This window comes from Phalacrocorax carbo, chromosome 9 (genome assembly GCF_963921805.1).
Source record: "Phalacrocorax carbo chromosome 9, bPhaCar2.1, whole genome shotgun sequence".
Lineage (NCBI taxonomy): Eukaryota > Metazoa > Chordata > Aves > Suliformes > Phalacrocoracidae > Phalacrocorax > Phalacrocorax carbo.
In genome coordinates this window covers 37,995,015-38,022,876 of record NC_087521.1, presented here as the reverse complement: position 1 = coordinate 38,022,876, position 27,862 = coordinate 37,995,015, and the positions used below count along the sequence as shown (strand labels likewise).

The following is a 27,862-nucleotide window of genomic DNA, read 5'->3' as shown; positions in this document are numbered from 1 at the left end:
GGCTTCTGGCGTGGTACAGCCGCTCCTGCCTGTCACCGAGCACGAGGCTGGGCCCGTCTGCGACGCTCGCCCCCACATCCCCAGACACCGGGGCCCTGCCACCACTGCCCGGTGCCTCTTGGGGCACGGGGCAGGCTGCCTTTCGGTTGCTTGGTTTGATCATTCCAAAACAACTCCTTTACTAATGAGAACCACGGCTGAAGCGTTTTGGCAACGGAAGGCTTTCTGCCTTGGGTGGAAAGGCGGCAGCAGAGGGGAAGGAGCCTACCGGCAGTTGCTTGCCATCCGCAGCAAGATCAGTACCCATGTTTGCTAGGGAAAAAGCGAATTGCCCGATGTTCCTTGTTCTTGCCCGGAACGCTGACAGCTGCGACGTAGGGATGGATGGGCCCAGGCAGCAAGTACATCCCCCTCCCCTCCTCTCCCACCCCCACCACCCCTGCTTCCCCATCCCCGCCCGCTTGGCTGCAGGTGACCCCGGGGGAAGCCTCCCTCCAGCGCCCCGCTGCAGCCTGGTGCTGCCACACCGTGGCTACCTGGCAAAGGAACGGGTTTATCCCTTCCTGGAGCAGGTTCCTGAAGGGGCCCGTACAGAAGTGAGGGACTCGAACAGCGATAAAGCACCTGGCTGGCCCAGGAGGGGCGTGGGTCTGACACAGACCAGCAACAGGCTGACATCAGCCGTTCATGGCTATTTAAAATCAAGAGAGGATGAAAACACGTGCAGGCCCCGATATCCATCAGTCGTGTTCAGCTGGTCAGCGTGTGAATGGCACTTCTCCCCCCACATAGTCCAAATACTACGTGAGTAAAATAAGCTTCTCCTTTTTTATTACATTAAGGAAATGTAAAAATTTAAACTCTCTGTCGAGGAAGCTAAAAAGCAATTCCAATTAGTTGCAGCCTGTACACTAATAATTTATTGTACAGCCATACTTCAAAAAGATATTTTATCTTAAAATGAATCAAAACTTGCTGGTAAGTGGTATCTGAGCACCTTTCTCCCTCCTACAGGAGAAACAGGGCAACGGAAAGGAGGAGCCCGGGCACGAAAGTGCTGCTTTGTACACCGGGCAGAGGCAGCCGTTGCTGGATCGGTGGCAAGATGAGGGTGGTGTTAAAACACATAAAAACACTGCAGGTCAGGGTTTCCAAACTGAACTCTTAACATCACAGGAACACCACCTCGGGGGTGGCCAAACCCCCTTGCGTCACACCAGGGGCGCAGAGGCGTTGAACTAATAAAATCCAGAGTTCATGAAACAGAAAAATAGAAATCATCCTGTCCTTCATCTGATGAATCTGCTGCCTCAGCCACAAAGAGCTTCCCTACAACAGAGGGCTGATTCACGTCTGCAAGGAGAAAAAGAGGGGGGGGTTATTAGTGTGCGTGCCCGAGCTTGAAAAGCAGGTACAGAAGGTCCAACAAGCAAAGACGCTTCTGAGAAACCCTGCGGAAAAATTATTAAACGCTAAGATTGTGGTCGCCCAACAAGCCAGCGGCGACGCGAAAGTGAGTGAAACAAAGAGCACTTACTTTTACCAAAACTGGAGGTGGTTCTGTGTGACACCGGCGTCCCAAGCACGCCTCCAGCCTGACGGAAAGGAGAAAAAGGCTCTGCTCAGCCAGCTGCCCCCCCACGCGGGGACGGCGCTGAGCCGGGGCCTGGCACAGACTCAGTAGTCATTGCACCGGCATGAAGTTGCCCCATTGCTATGCTACGTTTTCTCTAAAAATTTAAACTCTTCAACTACCACAAAGGCTTTCACCAAAGTGGAGGCTGGAGCCATTTTTCTACTTCTGGGATCTCAGCTTTTCATGGAAAAGCCAGAGGAATTACAGAATTCAGGATACAGAATTAATAAATACATAAATTCAGGGACTTTCGTGATACAAGGTGAGAATTACTGTTTCCCCCCGTACAGAAGAATGTAACAGGAACTTAATGTACCCAAAGATCCCAGAGTTGAAAAGCAGTTAACAAATCCTGGAAAAAAAGCAACGGATTGGATCCCTACAATAAATACTCGTCTAACAAACGGAACCTCTCTGCAAGAGCAGATACCTCAGCCAGAAGCTGGGGCAGGAGGAGGGGAGGGTTCCCGGTCTCCTTCCTGAGTATGCAGCAGCAGAGCCACAGAGCTGGCCTGTGACCCCGGCATTCTTTTGCCTGCTGCTTCACAAAGCTTTGCGTCCTCAAGGCAGCGCTAGGCCACGCTCAAGGAGACCAGCATTACCGACTTCTTGACGTTGTCCCAAGTGCCTCTGCTGCCCCGCGTGTTCTTCTGCATCCTGAACACGTGCCTGTCGTAATCATTCCTGTAGAAGTAAACAAAGCACGTTATGGTCACTGGTGTGCCGCCCACAGAATCCGCTGGGTGCCGTTAAAGGCGTTATACCTACAGCTCTAACTCAGAGAGAAAATGAGCATGGCCATTAAAAACAGTTGTTGGTCCATTCAGTATGACAGCAGCTCTGGGAGCATACCCCCACGGAACGGGATCACATGCTAGAACACCCAATACAAGCATCAGACAGCTTCATCACCTTCCCAGACGGCGTGCGTTCTTTGTCCGTTAGGTAAAATGCCAGTTACTCCGCAAGTTTCAAGACGATTCCAGTTTCCGTAAAGGCTGAAGCAACTGGGTTAACAGGTTTAAGACTCAAAACAAGAAGAGAAACCTCTGCTGAGGGCGAAGCCCAAATCACCACCTTCACTGAGAGTAAAAGGACACGCAACTGGCACCATTCTCGTTGCCCACGCTTCTCTGAGTAGCTCAAAGTGCACGCGCTGTCAAAGGGAAGCGCGTTCTCTACACAAATCCCTCCAGGAGTGCAGGCTTTACCACGCATGCCCTGAGTCTGGAAGCGAACCGCTGTCCCAGCTCCAAGAGTGATCTTTCTCAGAAGACAAGAAACAGTCTTGGGGGGCAATGAGAAAGGAAGAGGTTAGCAGAGGGCCGGTGGTACGAGTTCCTACCTGTTGATGGGTACCAGCATACCAGGGCTGATATGCTCACACTGAGGGGTTTTCACCATAGGGAAGACAGCCGAGGAGGGTGTGATGGGGTTGTCCGTAAGTGCAAAGTCGTCATCATCATCTTCATGACTTCCCCGGAACGTTGGCAACTACAAAGCCACATCAGAGCAATCAGTGACCTGCCCTTTCTAACAAAAGTCTGCCGCCAAGGCTTCCCACGACTCTGTCTCAGAGCGGCGATAGGACACAGCCTCTTCACAACCCTGACAACCTTGGCTGTCCCTCCTCCCCAACCAGGGAGTCCCAGACTCCGGCCTCTCCTCGACAGGCAGTCGCTGCATTCCCTCACTCCCTTCAGTTGCGTTTTGACTCCGCTACATCCCTCCTGAGACACAGAAACCAGCTACATGCAGAGCACACAGACCGCAGGTAGGCAAGGACGCAAGGCAGCAGCCAAGCGATGCCTCTATCCTGCTCTTAATACTCCTGATGATGCCCAACATTTTGCTGGCCTTTTTTGGCTGCTACTACACATTCAAAAAAATAACTTCTGACTAAAATTACAAGCTCAAAGCTGATCTTTACTATTCAGGAGGAGGATTTCAGGATTACTCAGTGAACATCCAGTCCTTCCATTTTGAAGAGAGAGAACTGGAAGGTTCAGAGAGGAGCAGCGCAGATGACGAAAAGCACAGCAGGGTCGGGGAGAGCTACAGCTGGTGTCAGGGCTGCTCGGGGACCAGGACGGTTGTTCGCTGTCTTTTTCGCATGAGAAGAGGAGGACAAAGTCAGCAGGTGCAAGTTCAGAACGAATAAAAGATTGTGCTTCTTCACGCAGCAAATAATTCAGCTCTGGAACTTAGCACAGGAGATCGCAGCCTGCATGGTGGGCTCAAGGAGGGGGCTGGACTAGGTCGTGGAAGGGGAATCCACTCAGGACTCCTCAATATACAGAATTTCTCTCCGGAGCTATACCCCACCATACTCGGGAGAAGGAGGCTGGCTTCTTTTGCACAGCACAAGCTGGGCAGAATGAATTTTTTAAAAAAAAAAAAATAAAGGGAAAAAAGAACCCTTTCAAATCACTGGCTGAAACTCTATTCTACCAAAGGACGAGTCTCCTGGAGAATCCCCTGCAAAACCAGGGTGCCCTGGACACGGGTGCATCGATTCTTTCCCAGGCAATCCGCTCGTGCTGGTCACGGGCATTTCTCCATCGCACGCTGCGGTTTATAGAAAGCAATGAAGCGACCACCACTGAAATTCTGACTTTCCAGCGGGCCATGGCGTTACTTCCGCAGACGTCCAGAATAAGAAACGCACTGCTGCTACCAAGAAAACCCACAGAACGAGTGTCTCGAGATGTACAGGTGTGGTTTGGAGTCCCTGCTGGAACTGAGGCACTAGTTTTGATAGACAGAGCTTGTTTGGTCAAGTAACAGCAAAAAGAAAGATGTGTCATGAAAATACTTCAAAAATTCCCTACAGTGGGGAAAAAATAAATTATTCTCTTGATAAATGAGCAGCTTTCTCCCCACAAATGAAAACAGAGCCTTAACTAACACCTGGAGCGCATCACCACGCCTCACGGCAGCTAAGCAGAGGTTGACGACAGAGCTGGGGTGCCACTCTCCGGCTCTGGTGCCGCGTCTGCCGGCTGCGTTTGGGGCTGCCTGTGGCGGGGGAGGGGAGGGGAGGGCGCTCCTGTCGCTGTGGATGGCGAGACCAGCCCGGGAGAGGGGCGGCCCTCGGGCCCCAACAGGCAGCAAAGAGCCGAGCATGAGTGAACAACAGGCGAGGGCCAGGGTGAGAGCGAAACGGCGCTCCCAAAGAGAAACCACCTGCAGGCAGCAGGGAGAGGTAAGTGGTTTTACACGTGAGATGTGCTGAGAGGAGAGAGAGGAAAAAGTCCTGTTAAGCATCAGCGTGACTTTGGAAAGGACGCGGTTGCACGGCCCAAGGGTCTGACAGTCGGCCCCAGGACAGCGGCATCGCTGCGCAACCCGCGCTTCCCAGCGGCAGGAGGGACGCCCCGATCGCCGGCTGGCATCGCGCACCCGTGCAGCCATAACGCTTGCCTGCGGAAGCCACCTTCCACACGTCCTCGCTGCCGGCAATCGAAGTATTGTGATAACAGAGCCAGGAAATAAGCCTCTTCCCCCAGATCCGCACGGTTTTGTTGATGGAACCGAACCAGCAGGCTTGTAACACACCCTTGAAGTACCAACCAGAAAAGCTTACGCATACAGACACTATGTTCCCAGACTTACCTTCACTCTTCTGTGCTGAAAGGGCGTCGCAGTGAAAATATCGTCGTGGTTGTCCTTCGGCAAATGGTCCAGGAAATCTCTCATCTGCTGCTTTCTTTTGAGGGTTCCCACTTTGGCAGTTATCATAACCGGCTCTTTTGTATCTACGTGAATTAAAATATTAAAATATTAATTGTTCTAAGACATTAGTTACATAGCATGGGTTGAGAATTCGCTGACTACAATGAATGCCCTGACACAGTTCAGCCTCTCCTTTGCAGAAGTGTCTTATAGTTTGTGACCCTTTGAGCTCTTACACAACTTAGGCTTTCAAAAAGAATTTCTCTGCTACATCCCAGCTGGAACCTTGCTCTAGAGCCTTACATACCCATCGCAGCGTGTCCTGGTTCCGGCTGGGACACTGGCTGGAGGTGACACGTGCTGGAGAAGCCCCACTGTATAACAAACTGCCAGAAGATGAAAAGCAGTATGTTCCCTGATGGGTCCTGTCGCCTTGTGGGGAAGCACCGGAGATGGAAGGTGGCTGTATGGAGTCCTACATGACAAGTAGCAGAACTTGCTGAAGAAGGTGAATGGAGCCACTTTGCAGAGGTAAAGGCCATCCAGCTGGCCTTAGACATGGCTGAACGGGAAAAGTGGCCAGTGCCCTATCTCTCTACTGACTCCTGGATGGTGGCAAATGCCCTGTGGGGCTGGCTGCAGCAGTGGAAGCAGAACTGGCAGCGCAGAGGCAAACCCATCTGGGCTGCCGCACTGGGGCAAGATATTGCTGCCCAGGAAGAGAACCTGGTTGTAAAGGTACAGCATGTGGATGCTCACGCCCCCAAGAGTCGGGCCACTGAAGAGCACCGAAACAACCAGCAGGTGGATCAGGCTGCCAAGATTGAAGTGGCTGAGGTGGATCTGGACTGGCAGCAAAAGGGTGAACTATTTCTAGCTCGGTGGGCCCATGACACCTCAGGCCATCAAGGGAGAGATGCAACATACAGGTGGGCTCGTGATCGAGGGGTGGACTTGACCATGGATGTTATTGCACAGGTTATCCACGAATGTGACACGTGCGCTGCAATCAAGCAAGCGAAGCGGGTAAAGCCTCTGTGGTGTGGGGGACGATGGCTGAAATACAAATATGGGGAGGCCTGGCAAATTGACTATATCACACTCCCACAAACCCACCAAGGCAGGCGCCAAGTCTGTATATACAGACAGGGAAGTGGTGGTGATTGATTGGAATGGACAGGAAAGGGTAGGACCTGGGCATGACATAAGTGGCATAGAATAAGGGGTGGACCTTTTCCCATCACCAAGGAATAAGAGAAAAAACCCCTTCCCTGTGCAGGTGCCAGAGCAGGGGCACAGGCTGCCCAGAGAGGCTGTGGGGTCCCTTCCCTGGAGACATTCACCCCCCGCCTGGACGCGGCCCTGTGCCCCTGCTCTGGGGGTGCCTGCTCACGCAGGGGTGGGACGGGGTGAGCTCCAGGGGTCCCTGCCAGCCCCCACCAGTCTGGGACTCTGTGAGACCTACGGAGATCATCCAGTCTGTTCTATGGTATGGCGGTGACCGAACCAGGGCCAAACATTCCCGCCTGAAGTTCAGGAACTAACAGTAACCTGGATCACCTCACTTGGACAGAAAAACTGATTTTAATGCTTTCAATAAATAGAGATGGATGCACAGCTTTGACCGCCGAGAGACATCACCGGTCGCCTCTGCTCACAGTTGTGTACCACTTACAGCGTGCGCGTCCCACGGCCATGCGACGGCACGTCTGGGCCGGCCAGGAGCCGCGACCAAGCAGCACTCCTTTCAGCGCTTGCTGAGTCACTGTAACCTTCCCTGTGTTAAATAACTGACCGAGCACCTCATGCCTTTCATTCAGGGCGCACTTGCTATCCGTAAACAGGAGTCACTGACTTCAGAACGGGACAGAACGCAGCAACAGCCGCGTTGGTGCCAACACCAGAGAACATAACCTCGCTGCTCTCACCCCACGCTGCCCCCAGTGGGTACAGGCACCCCGTTATCCTTTCTGGATCAAGAGCTCTACAAGTCGCCCATTATCTGTGAGGCTCCAAGAGCCTCTTAAGACACAAATAGCTGTTGTCCCTTAGGTGGCAAAGCCAGTTGCAGTCTTCCCATGGCACCAAAATCTAGAAAACTCTAAAAATATCCTTCCTTTTCTTGTTACTTCAGTCATTTATGACATCCTCCAAGCTCTGCAAGCAAACTCTGTACCACAGAAGACCTCCTTCACTGCCGGACGCTGATGTGTGTTTACGTCTGTATCTCCCATCACATAATAAATACTGAATTTAAAATCAGTTGAAGACAACGATATACCCAGAACCAAGATGTCGGTACCTTTCTGTTCTGGTTTTCCTGACGCGCTGCTCTTCTTGGCATGCGTTCCGGAACCTTTTGACTGTTGTTCTTCTACGTACTTCTGCTGGCATTCTTCAGCCGAGCGAGAGCCCACCGCCATGGCTACCTCCACCCAGAAGCCGTTCCTGTGCTTTGGAAACGAAGCAATGGCCCTGCCAAGAGAACAAAGCCACAGCCTTCGTCACGCAGAGGAACCTGCGCTGCCACGTACAACGCCCCGGGAGCGGCCGCCCCTCCCAGACAGGGCGCTGCGCGTCGGACGCAGAGAACCTTGTCTCTGGTGTCTTGTCCAGACACTTTAAAACATGCAAAAATTTATTTGAACAATTTAAGCTAACAGCTCAGTTACAAGACAAGCTGCTTATTTGCAGCAGGCTTCCCCCCCCAGACATGAGCTCACACCTTCTTGACTTTTCAGGTTTCTAACCTAGAAGAAACAAAACCAAACATGGTCATTTTATTACTTAATGTATATATTAAATACTGCCCAGTAGCTTACATAATTGGACAACGCATTAATTAAACATTCTTGCAGTTAATCTCCCCTTTACGAGGCTTAAATGTGGCATGCTGATGTATTTAACGTTTTATTCCATTAGGGGAGTCTATGCTACCTCTGATTTACCATCTAAATCACAAATATAAATACTTTTAACCATATTATTTACCTACTTGTGCTTTTCAGTTTGGCTCATAGGAATGTTTATCACTTTTAACAAGATCAGGTGCGCGTTTCTGAAAACCAGGGAGAGGAACAGATTCACAGAATTTTGCCTAATATCTGCGTTCTTCTGGCTTTATGCTGGTGACAGCGGTAGGGGCTGCCGTAGGCTCACACACCTACAGTTATGTTAGAAAATACTCAGTTGCCTCCTTTCTTCCACCATTTTTTAATTTGCTAACGGCATTTATTTTTTAAAATGAAATGTAAACGTGAAGGAAGCCTTTAAAATAACATGAAAGAGACTGAATCTGAAAAACCCAAATCCCGGCCACCCAAACCCTCTGGCATATCGTGCCTCCCCATGGCCGAGGGAATCTTTGCCCTGTGAAGACGGGGCAACCACTTGCCTGTGGAGCTTCTGTAATTCCTTTTCAGACCAACTGTCAGCTGCCCTTGGAAAAAGTTCTAGAGATTTCTGCACCTTTCCCCTCTCAGGTTCTCTTGATTTTGGTGCTGAAAACTTGGCAGTACCAGAAACTTTAGAATTTGTTTTTTTATTAGATACTTTTGAATTCTTTTCTTTTACTTGAAAATCCTCTTCGCTCCTTTCCGTCTCAGTGTCAGATTCAAACAAATACCGTGGAGGGTTGATTCTGCTTCTCATCCTCATTGTCCTCTCAGGCAGGTGGGTCGTATTAGATTCACTGGAAGCCTTTTTCCCTTTAAGTAAATCAGAACCATTAACAGATCCGGGCACACTTTGCCTCAAGGGCACGTTACGGGAGGCACTAGAGTGTTGCACTGTCCTTTGTTCACACGACACCTTGTTTGCATCATCCTGTGAACTTTTACCGTTAGAGTAAGATTTAGAGTTCTGAGTCTCTCTTCTAAATAAAGGTTCATTTCTCCTTTTGATAGACAGAGGGATATCTTCACTGGATTCCTCGTCCTCATCTTTGCTTGACGATTCTTCTGTTAAATGCTTGTGTTGGAGAAGGTGCTTGGCTGACCTTAACGAGTACTTGTAAGACTGCTGATGCGCCGTCTGCTCTCCATGTTCTGTTCCTCTCTTTTCTTTTGTTGTTCCGGGGATTCTGCTATTATAGTTATTTTTGTTTAGTACATGAGTATTTAAGGGAGTCAGCTTAACAGAAAGCTGAGTTTTAATTGCTCTGTTGACTGCATGATCGCTTTCACTGTCATCTGAAGCGGACCGCTGGGCCTCCTTGCCTCCAGCGGACTTCGTTTCTTTTTTGGAACTTACTCCTTTTTCAGTGCTTCTTCCTGAAAGAGAGGATGTCGGTACCATGTCACACATCGTAGGTAAATTATCACTGTGTTCTCAGACAAGCAAAGACCAGCCTGCTGCGGGACGCAGTGCGTCCCACACTGATTATGACCCGAGAACTCCTTTCTGTTGCAGAGACTGGAGGAAGAGAGGAGCAGCACACCTCCAGCCTGCAGCTCCCTGTGTTCTGCAGAAGCCTCTCGCCGCATTCACAGAAATCTAGAGCTCTTCTGGCCAAGGAGATATTCTGCTGAACGGTCACATTGGGATAGAAAAATAAATTAAACACCACTTCCCTCTGAGACACAGCAAAACGTCACCTCAGAGAGAAACTGGTGATGCTGGGAGCATTTCATCATGATCTGTACTGCCCGCCCCTTCCCTGTTTAAGAGGCCAGTAGCACAGGTTACCTGCAACCCATTTCCAAAGATTTACCTCACAGATAACTATAAACGCATTTCTGCTGTTGAGGGATGTCCGTAACTTTTTACCAGACGTAACTGAGTACAAACAGCACCTAGTGAAGCTCCCTGGGATCACTACACCTCCTTCCCCAGACGTGTATCTCGGAGGCATTAAGGCCTTCTGCCCTCACACATACGCTCCTATGTATTTGGGGTTAATTCTTCAGGAAGAAGAGGCTACACGACGCAGACATGACAGCCGGTCCCAGCAGGCAGGCCGTGCCTCCGCGTGGCAGGCAAGAAGCAGAGAAAATCCATTTACTCTCACAGAGAGGACATAGCATGAAACGGTTGCGAGCACCGAGTCCAGCCCGAGCAAGCGACCCCCGGCTCCCAGGGAGTGCAGCCAGCAGCGGGGAGGGCCCCTCGCGTACGGAGCGCCCTGCTCCTGCCCCATTCACCCCCGGGACAGACAGTGACTAAAAGAATTAGGATTATCAAGGCTGCAAAAGGGAATGTGAAATTATTAAGTAGAAAGAGAATGAAATAGTAAGCAGAGAGCTCTGCTAAAATGCTGTGACTGAGACTGAGCAAACACAACATCCCAAAGGCTTTCCTTGTGCTGCAGATACAGCTCTTCTGTGGGAAGCATTGCAGTTGTTTTAAGAGAGACACTTCTGCTGTATATTTTATATCATTTTCAGGGTTCTGCTGTGTCCCAAATTTTATTACAGGGTTTAAAACTCTGTTTATAACTTTTTTTCTCCCTGCATAGGCATTTTATCTGATTTAATTCCTCCAGCTTAAAAAGTAAAGCCAGACCACCAGTTCACTGGACTGGTGAACTCCGCTTCTCTTCAGGCTCTCTCGAGTCACAGGTAAAGGGGGATCCAAAGTACAGGAGCAGAAACTTCAAAAAAAAAAAAATCATAACCCTTTCATTTCAATTTCCAGAAAGAAATCTGTGCATTCCTGCTATGGAAGTGATTTAAAAACCTAGTTTATATTCGGAGCTGTAGGACCAGAGAACTAGGCACTGACGCTACTCTGGTAATTCTTCATAGAAGATGCAATTGACCATTAAAAGATTTAAATAATTTCTTTGCATTAACAGGACATCACCATACTGCTCCAGCGCCCAATTCATAATCGACTCGTTCTAGTCAATAACTTCAAAACAAGAGAAAAAAAAAACAAACTTTTTTTTACCTTTACTTTGACTTTTTGTTGTTTCTTCTGTTGCCTTCACTACTTCCTTCCTTTTTGTCTTCTTAGAGGTAGAAGTGGTCTTTCTTTGGGATTTTTCATTACTGAACATCTTCAAAATAAAACAATTTAATCTAAACTTCTGCAAGAGATTACATATCAAGCCTAACGATGCCAGCTCTGAAAAAGCCAAATGTTTCCGGGACAGGTGGATTTACAAGTCACCTAACGTTGCCCAGAACCTACCAAATACCGTCTGGTGAACGTGGGTGTTCACACAAATGCATGCACCGAAGCAACTCAGCCAGATCCCATTTCAATAGAAATATCCTAAAACACAAGTTAAAATCCTAAAGCCTAGAACTGCTTGAGTTGGTGGCGAATCAGACCTACACTGTCGCTGCTGCAGCCGTGACGCGAGTGCACCCCCACTCTGTAAACTCAGCCAATCTTAGAGAGATTAAAATAAAATGAAAAAGCTCGCAACGACCACAGAGAATGCTGCTTTCCTTCACTTGTTGTCCGAATGTTATCAGAGTTGCTTAGAGCATTGTGATAAATAAGACCAGCACCCCTCAGTCAAAACCAGGGTGACCTGGACAGATCGGGAGACGAGCAATCAGGAAATATCTGGTCCTACCAAATGCGAAACCCTGCGCAGGGAGGGGAAAACCGAGGCCAGGCTGGATCAACCCAGAAGCTTGCCTGCAGCACCAGCACCCCTCCTGTGATTAAACACTGCGGTGGGGACCCGCCACCACGATACCACAGGAAGCGTTTTACCTAGGAGCCTCTGTGGCCCAAACCAGTACCTGCGTACAACGTCCTGCTTGATGCGTTTACCTTCCAAAAAACCCACTTATTTTTCCAGAATTAATTCCCCATTATCCCCGTTTTACAGACAACAACAATTATCTGATAATACAGAGGTTAAGACTATTTTTTCATTTGTTTTAAAATGTTTTTATAATGTTTCCAAGATTTCCTGCCTCTTCAGGTACTTGTCAGAGCTGGACTCCTCCTGTTAGATACCTAGCCAGGTTTGTTCACTATGGTTAAGATATGGTTAAGTAACAACATGCAAAAGAACCTTACCAAGCTCAAATAATCTATTCCACCTTCTTCTATAGTAACATTTAGATTCTGATCAACGAACTCACGTTGCCCACACCAGAAACTTAACGGTGGTTTAACGCGACGGCCACTACGTGTGTAAACGGTGTTTGAGTCATTCAATATGGAATTGTGCCTCGGTGTCGTATCTACAGAGAAAAAAATGAGAAATACAGTTTTGTCCCAAATACTGCGTTATGGAAAATATAAAACTTACTACAGCGTTGTGTTGTCCTTTTAAAAGTGGTCAGGTTAGAAATAAGCATACCTCACCAGGATTGAAGTAATAATCTTCACAAATTATAAAATTTACTGTTGTGAACTTTTTGTTTAGGAGGTTATAATCTTTATAATCCTTATAATCCCAACTGTATCGAGAGAGAAAAATGAAACAGCTTTTACAGCATCTTCCTTTCCCAGGGCTTCCCTCAGGGCAGCCCCATGGCACGTGCTGCTGCAGCTGCCGTACGGCTGCGAACCACGAATAAAGAAACATGTCGGCACTCCTGACCGCTGCGGCCTAAGTGACCACAAACAAAACACCTCGCCCAACCTCCTCCATACAACCTGATTAACAAGATACAAACCAGGCACGAGATGTTTTCCCCAGCGAAAGACAGCTCTCAAAAAAAACCCCAATTTTTGTCCACAGAAAAGGATTACTAAATACTCACAAGTGTTTTCATTATTCTTCGGTAACACTTCGTAGGTGGTGTTTCTGGTTTCAGGTTTCTTCGCCGCTCTTGCTGAGCCTCCTGCATTTTTCAGCACATCTGTACCTGAGACACTCTCTTCATTTTCATCCTCACCACTATTTTGGTTTTGTTCTTTCCTAGTGATTTGGAGTTTAAGAAAAGAAACGATAAACACCTGAAAAAGCCATCCTCTAACACCACATTAACTGAGGTAAACTCGAAGTCGCCTCCTCATCTGGGCAAAAGCCCAAGGGCCCAGGGAGCTGCACTCGTACAGACACCCCACGAGCCGCTGCGCAGTGAAGCCCTTCGCTGCTTTGCTGGTGTTCGCTCTAAGGCTCCATAAACAAGCGGAATGAAGCCAAACCAGCAGCGTGAGGAAAGGTGAAAGGGTTCCAGAGCAGGGACCAGCATTTGCCTTGAACACAGTCTTCATGCACACGTCTACAGTCTTTTATACTCCTCTAGTATAGCATTCTTAAAAGGCAAAATCTCAATAAATACTTCAAAGAGCATTGTGATGAAACAGAATCTCCAAATTACCTCCTCCTTTCCTCAAGCAACTCCTCAACATACTCCTTCCACCTTTTGGAAAACCCGTATGTAAATCTTTTGATGAAACGGTAGGGAAATCCTGCGTGAAACAGAAGTAGCATTAACAACAGCTGAGCAATACCTTTAACCAGAAAGGATAGAAATAATAGCCAGTACAATCATGCTTTTGTAAGAACCTCAGAAGCTTACTACCTCTTTAAACACTAGAGAGAGACAGGTTTCCCCGGTTTAAGAGAACAGCGTACTGCAGAGAAGTCACCCAGGGGGTTGTTAACGGCAGACAGCAACCCGGATGCAGCACTGCAGCTTCCTGGGAACCAGGAGTGTAAGCTCTCCCCGTTTGTCTTGCGGGGCTGGCAGGTGGCTTCCCTGCAGCGTGCCAGGAGTCAGTCCCTCAGAGAGCTTGAGGCTTTCGGGCTGCGGTTTGGTCTGAGCTGTTTGGGACTTATCAAGGAAACTCCACTTGGAAGGAAACTGTTCAGCCAAGAGCACACAGACCATTCACAAGGCGTAAGCAAAGAACTGCGTGAGGATCAGGTGCAGTCAAAGCATTAGCAATGATATTATAGAACTGGAAAGTGCTTCAGGTAGTACAGATACAACAGAATGGCTCTAGCTTTGCCTCCAAAATTGGCCAACTATCCTAAAACCAAATACTGACGCAAAGGTATAACATAATCCTTTGTTGCATCAGAGACGGAAAAAAGCATCGCTCGAGCTCCAGCCGTTCTGAGCTAAACACGTGCCATTTCATGCTCCCGGGGACACCGGGCTGTCACGCAGCCCTCACGCGGGCAGGGCCTGACCTGTACGGATGCAGGAGCACAACACTGAGCCACCGCTCGCCTGCTCGCAACGTCTGAAAAATCAGCAGCGTTTAGCCTCTGACACCGAGACCGCTGGGGTCATGGACTGCTGCAAGCAGGGTCTGCAACATGGGATTAGAAACGAGCTTAAATCGCAGCCTATTTATCTGAAATTCTGGGAAGCAGTACCTTTACTGGAAAGCATTCAACAGGCACACAAGTCAAAAAAAAATAAAAAAATAAAGAAGGAATCACATCCACAAACTATTGATCTTGGGTGCTGACAGGACATTAATGCCAGGCTGCACCCACAGAGTTCCAGTAACTGAGCTCCTGCAGGAGGATGGGGAGTCAGCAAGGCGCTCTCTTGTTAGCTTATTTAGCATACAACCAAAGGCACGTCTAGCCCCAACCAGGGGAGGACACTACCAGCAGAGGCCAAAGCAGAGCGTAGAAGCAAGGCAAGTATACTGGAATATTCCCTCCAAACAACCTCCACCTGAGAAATCAGCACTGATTTCTATGTATTTAAAAACCCTGAAGAATTTGTCTCCCAGGAAATTGCTCAGGCTCCAATGGAACTCATGTAAAACTTCAGCTTCTACGACATCCCCTGCAAGGATTTCCACAAATGAGATGCACGTAGCATGAAAAGCTCTTTATTTCCCCTCCACTAGTTGGTTTTTTTTTTATTATTTCCTTTATTCCGTTATTGCAAGAGACAACACACAACTGATCTTTATTGACCATCTCCTTTCCCTTTGTTACTTCATTAACCTCTCCCACCTCCTCCCCAGTCCTGTTTTGCAGGCCAAAAGGTCATCACTTGGTTTGTCCTTTGCCCTAGGAAAGCCTTGTCGTAACTCTAAACGCATCACTCTTCTCCTCACACCTTCCTAATCCTGCATTCTTTCTGAGAGCAGGTGGCTGGGGTTTCCACGGGGAGGAGGAAGGGAAGGTGTGGAGCTGTACTCAGTTGTCACGATGTTGGTGCCTCACACGGGTTTTACAGCCAATAGCGTGGTTTGGGGTTTTTCTTTTCCCATTCATTTTTGATGTTCAAGTTGCTTCGCTGCTGGTGAGCGTTAAGCTGGCCTCTGAATGGAGCCACCTATTGAAACCCCCAAACCTTGTTCCTCAGTTTTTATGGTGAACTGAGAGCCTTACAATCATACATCATCTTATCCTGTCATACAGGGCTGGACTAGATGATCTTTAAAGGTCCCTCCCAAACCAAACTATGAAGCCATTCTCTGATATATTAACAATATGCTTTCCTCTACCACCACATGCATAGTTTTACATTCATCAAGAGCCAATTTAATCATTTTAATGCCCATTCCGAAGCTCTTCTGACACGCTTTGTGGCCAGCACTCACCATCCAGAGCAACTCGGCAACACCAGACTACAGCTGCTGCTTCCCAGGTCGTGCTCTTTTCTACAAAGCTGATGAATCTGCTCAACAGCCCACATCATTATGGGATTCTTTTTATTCCTCTCGTTTTTTCTTGTTAGTTAAACCCACGGAAGCTCCCCCTCCTCACCAGATAACTACTTTGTGTCCTTACAAATCTTCCCAAGAGCCCTTCTAGAAGCCCAGAGTCTAGGGGCCCTGTCAAAGAAGCCCTACACCATTGGGAGGCATTACTTCACCTGCAGCAGCACTGTAGGTGCCTTCCCCCATACCTCGCTATCTGTACATCCGCCAGCCCCACTCGTTATTACAGTTTCTATTGGTTTACCTCACATGAATGCCAAATTCCTCATTCCTTAATTTCAAGTGACTTGGGAAACAACTTCCTTAAAACCTTTGCGTCAGCCAACTTTCAGGCCCACGGGCATTAAAGCAGGGTTTTTTGCGAGATGTTACACGCTAGTTATTTCATCCTTCAGCTCCTTTGAACAGCTTGAGGAGTAGCATTTCACTGTAGCACATCGCTTCGCTCTTTCTGTCGACCGGACAGGACGTTTCCTGACCATCAGGCAGGGCTGTAGCCAAAGCACCGCAAGTGCCGTGGCATGGCTGGAGGCTGGAATGGGGCGAGTGCCACAGCAGTTGTGCGCAACAGCCCCGCTGCAGGGCTGTTGGGACATCAACCAGACAACACCGTTCCAGGAACAGATCCTGTGCAACTAAGTAGCCTGTACCGTCCCTTGCAGAGTTCCTTCAACGGTGACCGGTGGATTGGTTTGGACACCCCAGAGTCCCAGGCTGCTGATAACCACTTCCGCTGACAAGGCAGGAGTAGGTAAGTGCTTAGCCAGTGCTCTCACTGCAGGGCATTTCACAAATCATTTCAGTGCTCTGAGGAGTCATTTGGAGTATCAGTACACAGTGATCATGTGTTTTCCACAGCCAAGTAGTTCCGTACTGGTGCGGCGTCGCTCGCAAACCGATGGTGCCGCTGCCAACAGTCCCAGCTGCCAGCAGCGCGGCCTTAGGGCACTCCTCAGGTTAGGCTTTAGGTGCGGTATTTCTTCTGTCTACCTGCACTAGCTTGTCTTTAACTTCTCTTTTGATTCATACATCCATATTGAATCCGCTCAGGGTATTGTCCACGCTGACCCCATGATAGTTTTTTGTGTGTTGGGAGGCAAGGAAGGAAGAAGGTTTTGCCCTAAGATCAAAGGAATTGACCCCAGCACAGTCCATTAACTCTTAGGCTTAGGAAACCTCTGTAGTACTTGAGCTGCTCTGCACAGAAGTCTCTTGCTCTCACTTTTCCTTCTCAGAATGTTAAAATAAGAACAAATATAAGTATTCAGCAGATGAGCTAATTAAAAAATTCAACTCAGAGCAGCCACATCAGGTATTTATCAAAATGCATCCCAGTACTGCAAATGAGAAGAAAATAATTAAAGCCGTAGACCACAAGGTGCCTTGTCCTGGGCCTGAGAGCGCAGAGAATGCGTATACGCTCCTTTAAAAAGGGTGTGATCACGCACACAGCGCACGCCTGTGTTAAGGCAAGCGTTTATCCCACCCATGCCACAGGTGATCTTTATGTTCCTAGAGCTGCCTGTAAGCACAAACGTGGCAGCTCGTTTACTAGTGAACATGACAGAGGATGCACGTGAAGCAGAATAAATAAAGCCTAGCCTAACTTCGTCTGCGTGTGTAAATTAAGCCTCCTTTTAAATTCCACATGCTTCAAAACAATCTGAGGCAGGAAGTTTTGCTGGATGTGGTATAACATACCACTTAGACACTAAAGATGGTTTAGTTTCCTAAATTATCAAGCACTGACACCGTAACTTGTCTATCTCCAGAAATGCCACGTAGTGTTGCAGAGCTAGTGGTTAATTGCTGAGTAGTCACAGGTAGAACGCGAACATCAGAGTAGTTTCAGTAGCGTATAAGCCAGCCCTATCCGAATGTCTTAGCACTGTTTAAATGCCAAAACATTGACCCAAATTACACAAAGGCAATCTTAGCAAAAACCAGCATCTTTAGAAGAACGTGCCCATTAGCCAACTGCATGATCTGAAAGCCCTCTCTGTAACTGCAGCACCCTAAAAATGCCAGCTACAATTAACATTAGAGAGTAATTAGAGATCTGATGCTGGGGTCACTTTCCAGCATGTGCCGAATACCCACCAGGCCCAGTTAGCAGGAGACAAAACGTTTGCTTCAGCAGTATGTTCAACCATAAATCTAAAGCCCTTCTCAGTTTGTAATGTGACATTAAGAATCATCATCTTACCTTCTTTTCTCATCGAAGCTGAATCTATATTTCCCTGTAGCAAGTAGATACTGCCAGACGAAGTTTTAACTTGGTTGTGTGCTAGGCGCTCCACAATTGCATTACTGTGCCAAGACAGATTTTTCATATCTCTAAGAAAAGACAAGTAACATGAAGAACAAAAATAAAGCGTTGTTTTCACAGAAGAAGTAATTTAAAACTATAACACTGATATTCCATACGAGCCTGACAGCGTCACATATTTTACGAGCGATACAGATGCTGGCGGGATGTGCTAGGTTTTCTGTTCTTAGCTTGGAAAAGAAACAGTTTTGGCCTTGCCTAATACTTGGACGGAGTCAAAGTGAACATGTCAACTACTGCAAGCGTTAGTCACAGAACATTAGCTTGACGCCAGGCTGCAGAAGCAAAACGGACTGCAGGGCTCCAGCTCATTATCGCTGTGATACCAGTACGCAAGTTACAAAAGTACCACTATACAGGTCAAATGTATATTTTCCCCAGGATTATTATATTTATTTCTAACACTCCTATTTAAGGACAAGAACAACTGAAGGAGCCCTAATACGTGCAAAAATTAGAGCTGTTAAGAAATTAAGGGTCTTCTCCATGAGAAATAAAAAACAGACCCAATCATTAAACTAGAAAAATCTATATTTTAGGGTTTGGGGGGAGTTTATTGGGTTGGTTTTGCATTGTGGGGGGTGTTTGTTTTGCTTTTTAAATATACTTTTACAACAGCAACCAACAGATCAAGCTATTGAACATTATTAAGGACTGAAACCCAAGACGGCAGTGAAAGCATTCAACTGTATAACATCACAAAATATTAACAGACGTCAATTCAGAAGGTCTATAAAGCAAATGAAAGATGTCATGCGTGAGCGCCATGTATCAGATACACATCAGCGAAAAGAGAACATGTTGCAGGTAGTGAAGGGTACAAAGCAAGAGGCTCGGTTGCTTCCACACAGCCATGAAAATGTCAATCCCTGCTACAAATCCTCCTACGGAACACGCGGCCTCCTGACACCTCTCGGTAAGCACGCTGAGTTACCGCCCTTCGCAGCGCTGCTGCTCTCGAGTGAGGTTCTGAGTTTTCAGTAGGTAACTACGTGTTAGGTAGCTACTAACTACAGAAAGAGTAGAATACCATTCTCCAAGGGTATACTCTCACAACATCTTCAGACAACTTCATTGCACGCTAAATCTCTCCTTTGTTCTGACACCTGTTTTACTCATCTTACAGCTATTTGAACACAACCTGACCAAAAACAGCAAAAAAAAAAAAATCCACGGAGCCAGTATGCAGGTGGATCAGCTGCTGCCATGGTTCACCCCAGAGCTGTAGGAGCAATAGTTCCATCACAGATGGTATGGCAGGAACACGTGGCTGATGGCAGTCTGCACCAAGTTTCACTTAATACAGCCACAAACGAGAATTTTTGTGGAAATGAAGTAGACGCCCCTAAGACCCCTAGTCAGCACCAGCCTGGGAGATCAACTAGACAAATACATCTGTCTTTATTCCTCTCAAGCTCTTTCATCGACTTGGAAATAATTATTTAACCGGCATCTTCCTGTATGTAGGCACTCTGCCTCTTGCACACATGAAGGAATTCACCCCTTCCTCGCTAAAGAAGTTTAAACGACAGCGTCGCTTCATATTTACCAAAGGCTATGGGTGAGTTCCACGAAGGTGCAGCTCCCATGGCCACCTGAGCCAACCTAAGCCGGGACAGCCACGGTTCCTTCTCCCCCACCGCTCCTCAGCCTCCAGCCGTGCAGCCCCTCATCCCCCCGTGCACCAGCTCTGCCGTTCTGCAGGCGCTGAGGCAAATGGGCTATAAGACAGACAACTACGTTTAAAGACATGGTAAGAGTTGCAAGCACTGTCACAAGGGTTAGGATGGAAGCAAAGGGCCGCATTCCCTGTGGCTGGGGAGGGAAGTGGCAGAAGCGTGTGGAACTGGTTTCAGCAGTTACCAAGATGTTCCAGGAATACAAGTCTCAAAGCTACAGCTCTTCAGCCAGGCGAAGGCGGCATAGCCTTTCCAGCTCAGATGCTGAAAGCCCACCACCACGTTTTACATTGCATTTAAATCAGAAAGCTTTTTCTTACTTCCGTTTTCCTTCAACACATATTGCAGTGTTACCATCCATGACTTTAATTCTCCAGCTGGTTAGGCAGACATTTTTCTGTTACAAAAAAAAAAAAAAAAGAGGAAAAAGAAGGCATTTTTAAATTAAACTAGATTAGACTAAGCTATGCAACATCACCAAGGCATTAGCAAAATAGAAATTAACTCCTGTGTACCTTGAGAAGATATTTAGGCACCACCCTTCCAGACCAGAAAAACTGAAAACCACCATGACACACAGAAATGCTGAAGCATAATCAAGCTGGAGTCTAATGCACAAGTGAAGACAGGAATTTAAATTATAGAAGCTTTTGGGTAATTTAATATTGACTTTCAGAAGACAAAATCATTGGCCAAGACCTCTAGCAAACCCAAAAACTCAGCACAAACAATACCAACACAAAGCCATACCTCTTACACTTAAAAAATTATCCATGAAAATATAAAGTTGTATTTATTAGCTATGTTATTCCTAAAATTTATACAGTATTAAAATGGCTGTATCTGATATTGCAAACTACTGACACACAGAGCTGCAGTACCTTCGTTTGCATTAAGTAGCCAGCAAGCCAGTCGCACTCGAGTTGCAGTTTGGAAAACTGTGTGTCAAACAATTTGTTTTTAAAAAAAGCTTCACTGAAAACCATTTTTTAACACCTGAAACTATCACTATTCCTCCCACAACTTCAGTTAATAAACTCCAGATCTTTTCTTTAATGATGTTCGCCTTTTGACCATCAGTCTGGACCTCACTAAAGATCTTACCAATGATTTAACCCCGCCTGAGGAGAGGTAACCGACACATACAGCCGGCACCTACTCGATGCTCGGATCTGTAGCGTCCAATAACACCTCCTCTTTCAGTATCTTATACTCAGCTACAAACCTTTAGTACTAATGGGTATCTGTTCCTTATCTGACTCCAAACTTAGTGTAAAGGTAACTTCTTTTTAATACAGGAAAAGATATCAAACATGCTTGACAATGGTGAGGGAGAACGAAAAAATTAACTTGCAGGGAACTGCAATCCCATGGGTTTCTCCAGGCAACAAAGGAAGCTCGGCCCTTGGGAAGGTACGCTCCCACCGGTTTCCTGGGCTAATCACTGAGGAACGTGGCACGCTTCAAAACACACCGCTTCCCTCGAGATTTATTCAGAAAGTTGTAAATACTGCCAAGCATCTCTTGAATGCAAAATAAGCCCTGCAGACTAGCCTCTTAGAAGAGTCTGGTCCCACTTAATTGAACAGAAACATGGATATTCTGTAGGAAAGCCAAGACTTTGACCTCACTACCAGCCGTACAGATTCAGTTAACTTTAGAACCACCCCTAGCCTCCAGCTGGGAAAGATCTCTCCTCCTTGGCTTTGTGCAGACAGCCAAGAGCTGGACCGGCCACGGATTTGTTTCATGTCCATCACATCAAACCATGGCAATTATCGTATTAAAGAGATGGCGCAGGAGGCTCCTTCCGGTACAGAACTCTTTCGGCCCATCCTGCGGCTTGTGAATACCAAGCCTAAAGGGCCTTTTATTAAAAAAAACCCACCAGAAAAAAAAACCCTGAATATTGTCATTTTGGAGTACAGGAAAAAAAGAAATCCTTTTGATGGGAAAGCATTTACCAGTAAGATCTAATCAATAATACTCTCTTCCGAGCACTCTTTTTTTTTTTTTTTGGACAAGAAAAAACCCAAATAAAATTGCAGCTACGAGCTACAAGCAGCCCACAGGAATACATCAGTTGCCCTAAAGTATTAAGTTCTCCTACCTCTTTGCCTGCTTCACCAGCAACATGATCTGTAGGAGGGTTATTCACAGGGACCTTAGAGCCTTCTTTCGGCTTTCCCTTCCTTGGGATGTGGACTTTGGGAGAAGAGAGCATAATACTACAGAAGCACTGTGAGGGCTTTTGAGGATTAGTCTCCAGATTCTTTTCTACTCCGTGAGCAGCTTGCTTATGACTTGGCTGCAACTCTCTTCTGTCGTGATGAAGTTCAGTACGTTTTGCTTCTCCATTTCCCCACCTTTCTTCTAACTGAGCCCCATTTTTAGAAGGGGCGCAGTTTACATTCACAGAACTAGTCACTGTAACTTGAGACAATTCATCATCAGCATCCATTGATTCCACAAGGAAACTATCCTCATCATCCTTCTCCGCGGTCACGTACTCTGTAGGATTGTTCCCAGGCCGCTCCGGAAAAGTGGATCGGACTAATGGCTTTTCTATAGTTGTGGATGGAGGAATGTTCTGCTTGACGGGGTTTGAAGATGTGGAACCTGTCCGTTTAAAAAAACAAAAAAGGAATACAAAGAAATTAGTGATATTTGAGAACTAATAAAAAAACGTTCATAAAGTTAGCTCCATTTTTAATAAGAGAGATTGTACTGATTAGCATTAAACAATTGTGAAAGCTCTGCCTGTTTCAATCGTTGAGCTAACAGCAGGCCACTCCATTTGTTCGGACTAGCTTTTCCTCACCACCCAATCAATACCCCCCGCTATTAAAGACTTACAGATATCTCACTTTCCCCCAAAACCAAGCTAATGCACACTATACCTAGGAATAGAATATCTTTTCCTATCTTTTCTTTAATGAATCCTCCTTGCAGAGCAAAAAAACAAAATCTGTTTTCACAAAAAAACAACATCTCAAATGTTTCCATCTTTCCAGACTTCAAGACCTGGATTTCTAGCAATGCTGCTGCTATGCTGGGAGCTGCAAGCATCGGAGTTTGATTTTTCAGATAAATTGAGTTCAGTTTTGGAGTTGAACACTGCTAAGACTTTGGCGCTCATTTTCTTCATCTGTATTTTCAAAACTGAATTACAGGGCAGAAGCCTATACAGTGTTGCTATTAAGTAACAATATGGGGAAAAAAAACGAATACAAGAGAGCTGCTCACTAAACCAACCCTTTTCTCTTTATGTATAAAAACTAATCGGGGGAGGGGGCAGCCAGCAAATAAGAGGTTTAGGATTTTTCCACAAAGTTTCACATTCAAAAGGGAAAGCATTACACCTAGTCTCCAAACAACTCTCAACCGCAGCAGGAGCCCAAAGGTAGATGGCTTTCACTGCCAGAGGAGATAGTGCCTCAAACGGATTAACATCGTCAGCTTCAAGGTTGGAAGCCCACAGCCCTAAACCATAGGTTAAACCAAGCCTAATGCCACCCCTGGGTTTGAAAAGGCAGATTTGCAGGTTTCCTCCTCCCTTTTCCACTGGGCGCAGACCACGATGAAGAACAACGATGTTCTGCCAAAGCACACGAGAGAACAGAAACCCTGAAGTCAACGAAGTTTTTGAAGTGTTTTCAAGAGCAACACACCAAGTACCTTTTTGCTGCTGCAGTTTCTGCTTTACACGCAAGAAGAAACTGTGAGGGGATTCCAGTATCAGAGGATCTACGGCTAGTGCTTTTGTGGTTCGGTTCTCAGGAACCCAAGTGCAAAGAACTTCTGGAAAATAATAATACAAAAAAATATTTTAATTTGGGGGAAGAAAAACATACTCCACTATACAACAGTATATTTTCTTTTCTCTCCCAAGGTGGACGGCAGTACTGCCCTTCCCTTGCCATCGGGGGTTACAGCTGCTGCATGTGAGAAACACCCTCAGGTATGCGTAGGCATGTCTGGCTGTAACCCAACCCACAGGAATCAACAGGGGTTTGGAGGTGCCTACACATGGGGTGCGTTTCATAGCATTAAGGTCTAACAAGGAGCACCAATACTAACACCTTTTGATATTTGACCAAAAGTCATTATCTGTTTGTGATGTGATGATGCGAGGGCAAAATATACCTTTGGAAACGTGTTGTTAAAAAGGAAATAAAACTTTCAGATCTTTCACTTCTATAAAAAGTCATAGAGTCACAGAACAGTTTGGGTGGGAAGGGGCCTTTAGAGGCCGTCCAGTCCAACCCCCTGCCATGAGCAGGGACATCTTCAGCTAGAGCAGGTCGCTCAGAGCCCTGTCCAGCCTGGCCTGGGGTGTTTCCAGGGATGGGGAATCGACCACCTCTCTGGGCAACCTGGGCCAGAGTTTCATCACCATTAGTGTAAAATGTTTCTTCCTTAGATCTAGCCTGAGTGCCCCCTCTTTTAGTTTAAAACCATTACACCTTTTCCTATTGCTATGGGACCTGCCAAAAAGCATGTCCCCGTCTCTGATGAGGAAAGGCTGAAAGACCTGGGTTTGTTCAGCCTGGACAAGAGAAGAATGAGGGGGGATCTCATCAATGCTTCTAAATATCTAAAGGGCGGGTGTCAGGAGGATGGGGCCGGGCTCTTTTCAGCGGTGCCCAACGCCAGGCCAAGGGGCCACGGGCACAAGCTGGAACATGGGAATTTCCACCTCAATATGAGAAAAAACTCTTTTGCTGTGCAGGTGCCAGAGCAGGGGCACAGGCTGCCCAGAGAGGCTGTGGGGTCCCTTCCCTGGAGACATTCACACCCCGCCTGGACGTGGCCCTGTGCCCCTGCTCTGGGGGTGCCTGCTCCAGCAGGGGTGGGACGGGGTGAGCTCCAGGGGTCCCTTCCAGCCCCCACCAGTCTGGGAATCTTATAAGCCCCCTTTAAGTACTAAAAGGCTGCAATAAGGTCTCCCCGCAGCCTTCTCTTCCCCAGGCTGAACAACCCCAGCTCTCCCAGCCCGGCCTCGCAGCAGAGGGGCTCCAGCCCTCGGAGCATTTCTGTGCCCCCTCTGGCCCCGCTCCAACAGCCCCGTGTCTGTCCCGTGCTGAGGAGCCCCGAGCTGGAGGCGGCGCTGCGGGGGGGGTCTCACAGAGCGGGGCAGAAGGGCAGGACCCCCTCCCTCGCCCTGCTGCCCGCGCTGCTGGGGATGCAGCCCAGGGGATGGCTGGCTTTCTGGGCTGCAAGCGCACATTGTTGGCTGATGTCCAGTTTTTCATCCCCCAGCACCCCGAAGTCCTTCTCCGCAGGGCTGCTCTCCCTCCCTCAGCCTGTGTTAATACCAGGGATTGCCCCGGTGCAGGGCCTTGCACTTGGCCTTGTTGAACCTCATAAGGCTCTCCCAGGCCCACCTCTCCAGCTTGTCCAGGTCTCTCAAGATGACATCCCATCCTTCTGGTGTGTCAACTGCACCGCTCAGCTTGGTGTCATCTGCAAACATGCTGAGGGTGCACTTGATCCCACTGTCACTGATGAAGATACTAAACAGCACCGGTCCCAGTATGGACCCCTGAGGGACACCACTTGTCACTGGTCTCCATTGGGATGTTGAGCCATTGGCCACAACCCTCTGGATGTGACCATCTAGCCAGTTCCTCATCCACCGAACAGTCCACCCATCAAATCCATATCTCCCCAGTTTAGAGAGAGGGATGCTGTGGGGGACAGTGTCGAAGGCCTTACAGAAGTCCAGGCAGATGACATCCACAGCTCTTCCCTTGTCCACTGATGCAGTCACCCCACCACAGAAGGCCACTAGGTTGGTCAGGCAGGACTCGCCCTTGGTGAAGTCATGCTGGCTGCCTCGGATCACCTCCCTGTCTTCCTTGTGCCTTAGCATAGCTTCTAGGGGGATCTGTTCCATGATCTCCCCAGGCACAGAGGTGAGGCTGACAGGCCGGTTGTTCCCCAGGTCCTCCTTGCTACCCTTTTTAAAAATGGGCACAATGTTTCCCTTATTCCAGTCACCACGATGACTGTTGAATCTCATTTTCATTGTATCCAACAGAAATACTAAGAGTAAAAAGTGGTTTTATGTTGCAGCAAGAAGATTTAGGAAGACTTTTTCATATCTAACCATAAAATGAGGGCCCTGCCACCTCTGTAACTGCAAGTTCCTTTGAGAACAACTCGATATCCCCTCCAGTGAGAACAGCATACAGCTGCCCATGCTAACGGCCAGGTAAGACAGGCTGAGCACTTAGCCTAGTTGTCTGCAATTACGTCTTAAAATGAACAGACAAACCAGGTAGGTCTTAACCCCCACCCAGAACTCAATAAAAGGTTAGTACAGGAGATTCCTAAGTATTTTACTTCACACAGGAATACACGTAGCAACGAAGCATGACCCTTCTGATAAAGCAGCCAATACCTCAGGGGGTGTCCCTCTCCGGGTGATCACAGCATGAGAATGACAGGGCACCACTGCGGGACACCTTCCCCTCTAAAACACCTCTGTTACCTTTATGGACACACAGCTCTGGGACATGAGTCACAGGGAAGGCCATTCCCACTCGCCCACAGCACCTTTGCAGGAGGGAACGCAGTCACCTTACGCCAACCAGTCAAACAGAGAAGATGCTCTGGAAAAGCCGCAGACCAGGCTGCCCAGGGAAGCGCCCCGGGGTCTCAAAACCCAAACAATTCTTCCACCACCCTTTCTGTACTGACTGTAGGGAATAGTTGAAGTAACTGGTTGTTTTGATTTTTTTCACCTTTAAAATGTAACTCTCTTGAAAATATTTTTCAGGATGTCGTAAAGGGTCAATCCCATTGGCAGACAGAACAGAGGGAGTCGTTAAAGCCAGCCTGAGCAAGAAAGGGAGAAAATACCACGGGAGAGAGTCCCCCAAGTTAAAGAGCCGGTGAGAGACATCAGCCACGGTACAGACACATTTCAGCATTAAAACACCCCCTCCAACCAAACTTTAAAATAGAAGAAAATAAAAATCCCCAACATCTGAGGGAAAATCAGTCCCGGCACCAATGTTTTTCTACACCTATGAACAGACATTGACTGCTTTTTCCAGGCCCTGGGGGAGTCATAAGCAAGAGGCACAAGGGAGCCGGTGGGAGATCAGTGTTAGACAGGAGACAGGTTTCTGGGTGAATCACAGATCATTAAAGTTGGAAAAAACCTCTAAGACCATCAAACCGAACCCCCAACCCAACACCCCCGTGCCTCCTAAACCACGTCCCCAGGTGCCACGTCTATAAAATCAGAGCCATTACTGTTGGAAAAGACCCCTCGGAAGCGGCGGGACAAACCTTTTCCTGGCTGGGTGCCCCTGTCGGGCGCCGGCCCGGCCCCGGCCGTGCGGGCTCTCTCCTGCGCCGGCTGCGGCCGCAGCGCGGGGAGCCCGGGGTTGGGCGTCAGGATCAGGTCGCTGTCGCAGCTCGGCGCCGGCGCTTCCCCCGCGGGCGGCCCGGGGCCCTGCTTCTGCCGCGCGGCCCGGGCCTTCATCCGCTGGAAGATCTTGGCCGGGGACTCGCGGGCGGGGGGCTCGCACGCCTGCCGCTTCAGCCGCCGCTCGGGGGCGGGCCCGGCGCAGCCCTCGCCGGCGTCCCACGGCTCCCTGTCGCGCTCCCGCCCCCCGGGGCGTCCCACACCGGGGCCCACCGGCCGCCCGAGGAGCTCCCTCAGCGGGGTCAGCTCGCCGGCGGGCAGGCTGCTGAGGGGCACCGACCGCAGGAGCAGGTCCCCGCAGCAGCGGCGGGTGGGCGTCTCCATCATCCCGCCGCGGCACCCGGCCCCTCACGCCAGTCAGTCAGTCAATCGGTCGGTCGGTCGGTCCCGCCGCCCCCTCAGAGGCGGCCGCGCGACCCCGCGCGCGCGCGGCTCAGCCCGCCACAGCTGTTAGAGAATTTGAGGGGAGCCGCAACGCCCGGATTGGTGGAGAGGAGCGCTGCGTCACTGCCCGCCCGGGCGGCGAGAACCACTGTGTGTGTGTGTTA

At 48.3% G+C, this 27,862-nt stretch overlaps 1 protein-coding gene across 1 annotated transcript; it reads right to left on the bottom strand.

The window, feature by feature from the left end:
• Positions 1–809: 809 nt before the first annotated feature.
• MIS18BP1 (MIS18 binding protein 1) lies at positions 810–27,766 on the bottom strand. The gene is made up of 16 exons (XM_064461206.1): positions 27,176–27,766; positions 23,552–23,674; positions 21,984–22,492; positions 20,194–20,270; positions 18,072–18,202; positions 13,549–13,639; positions 12,985–13,142; positions 12,293–12,459; positions 11,201–11,309; positions 8,706–9,582; positions 7,614–7,786; positions 5,252–5,394; positions 2,982–3,130; positions 2,239–2,320; positions 1,538–1,595; positions 810–1,353 (listed from the first exon to the last, which is right to left on the bottom strand). Exons 1-16 carry the CDS (start codon positions 27,639–27,641, stop codon positions 1,256–1,258), a joined length of 3,411 nt encoding a protein of 1,136 aa, XP_064317276.1. The 5' UTR covers positions 27,642–27,766; the 3' UTR covers positions 810–1,255.
• Between the last annotated feature and the right edge of the window lie 96 nt (positions 27,767–27,862).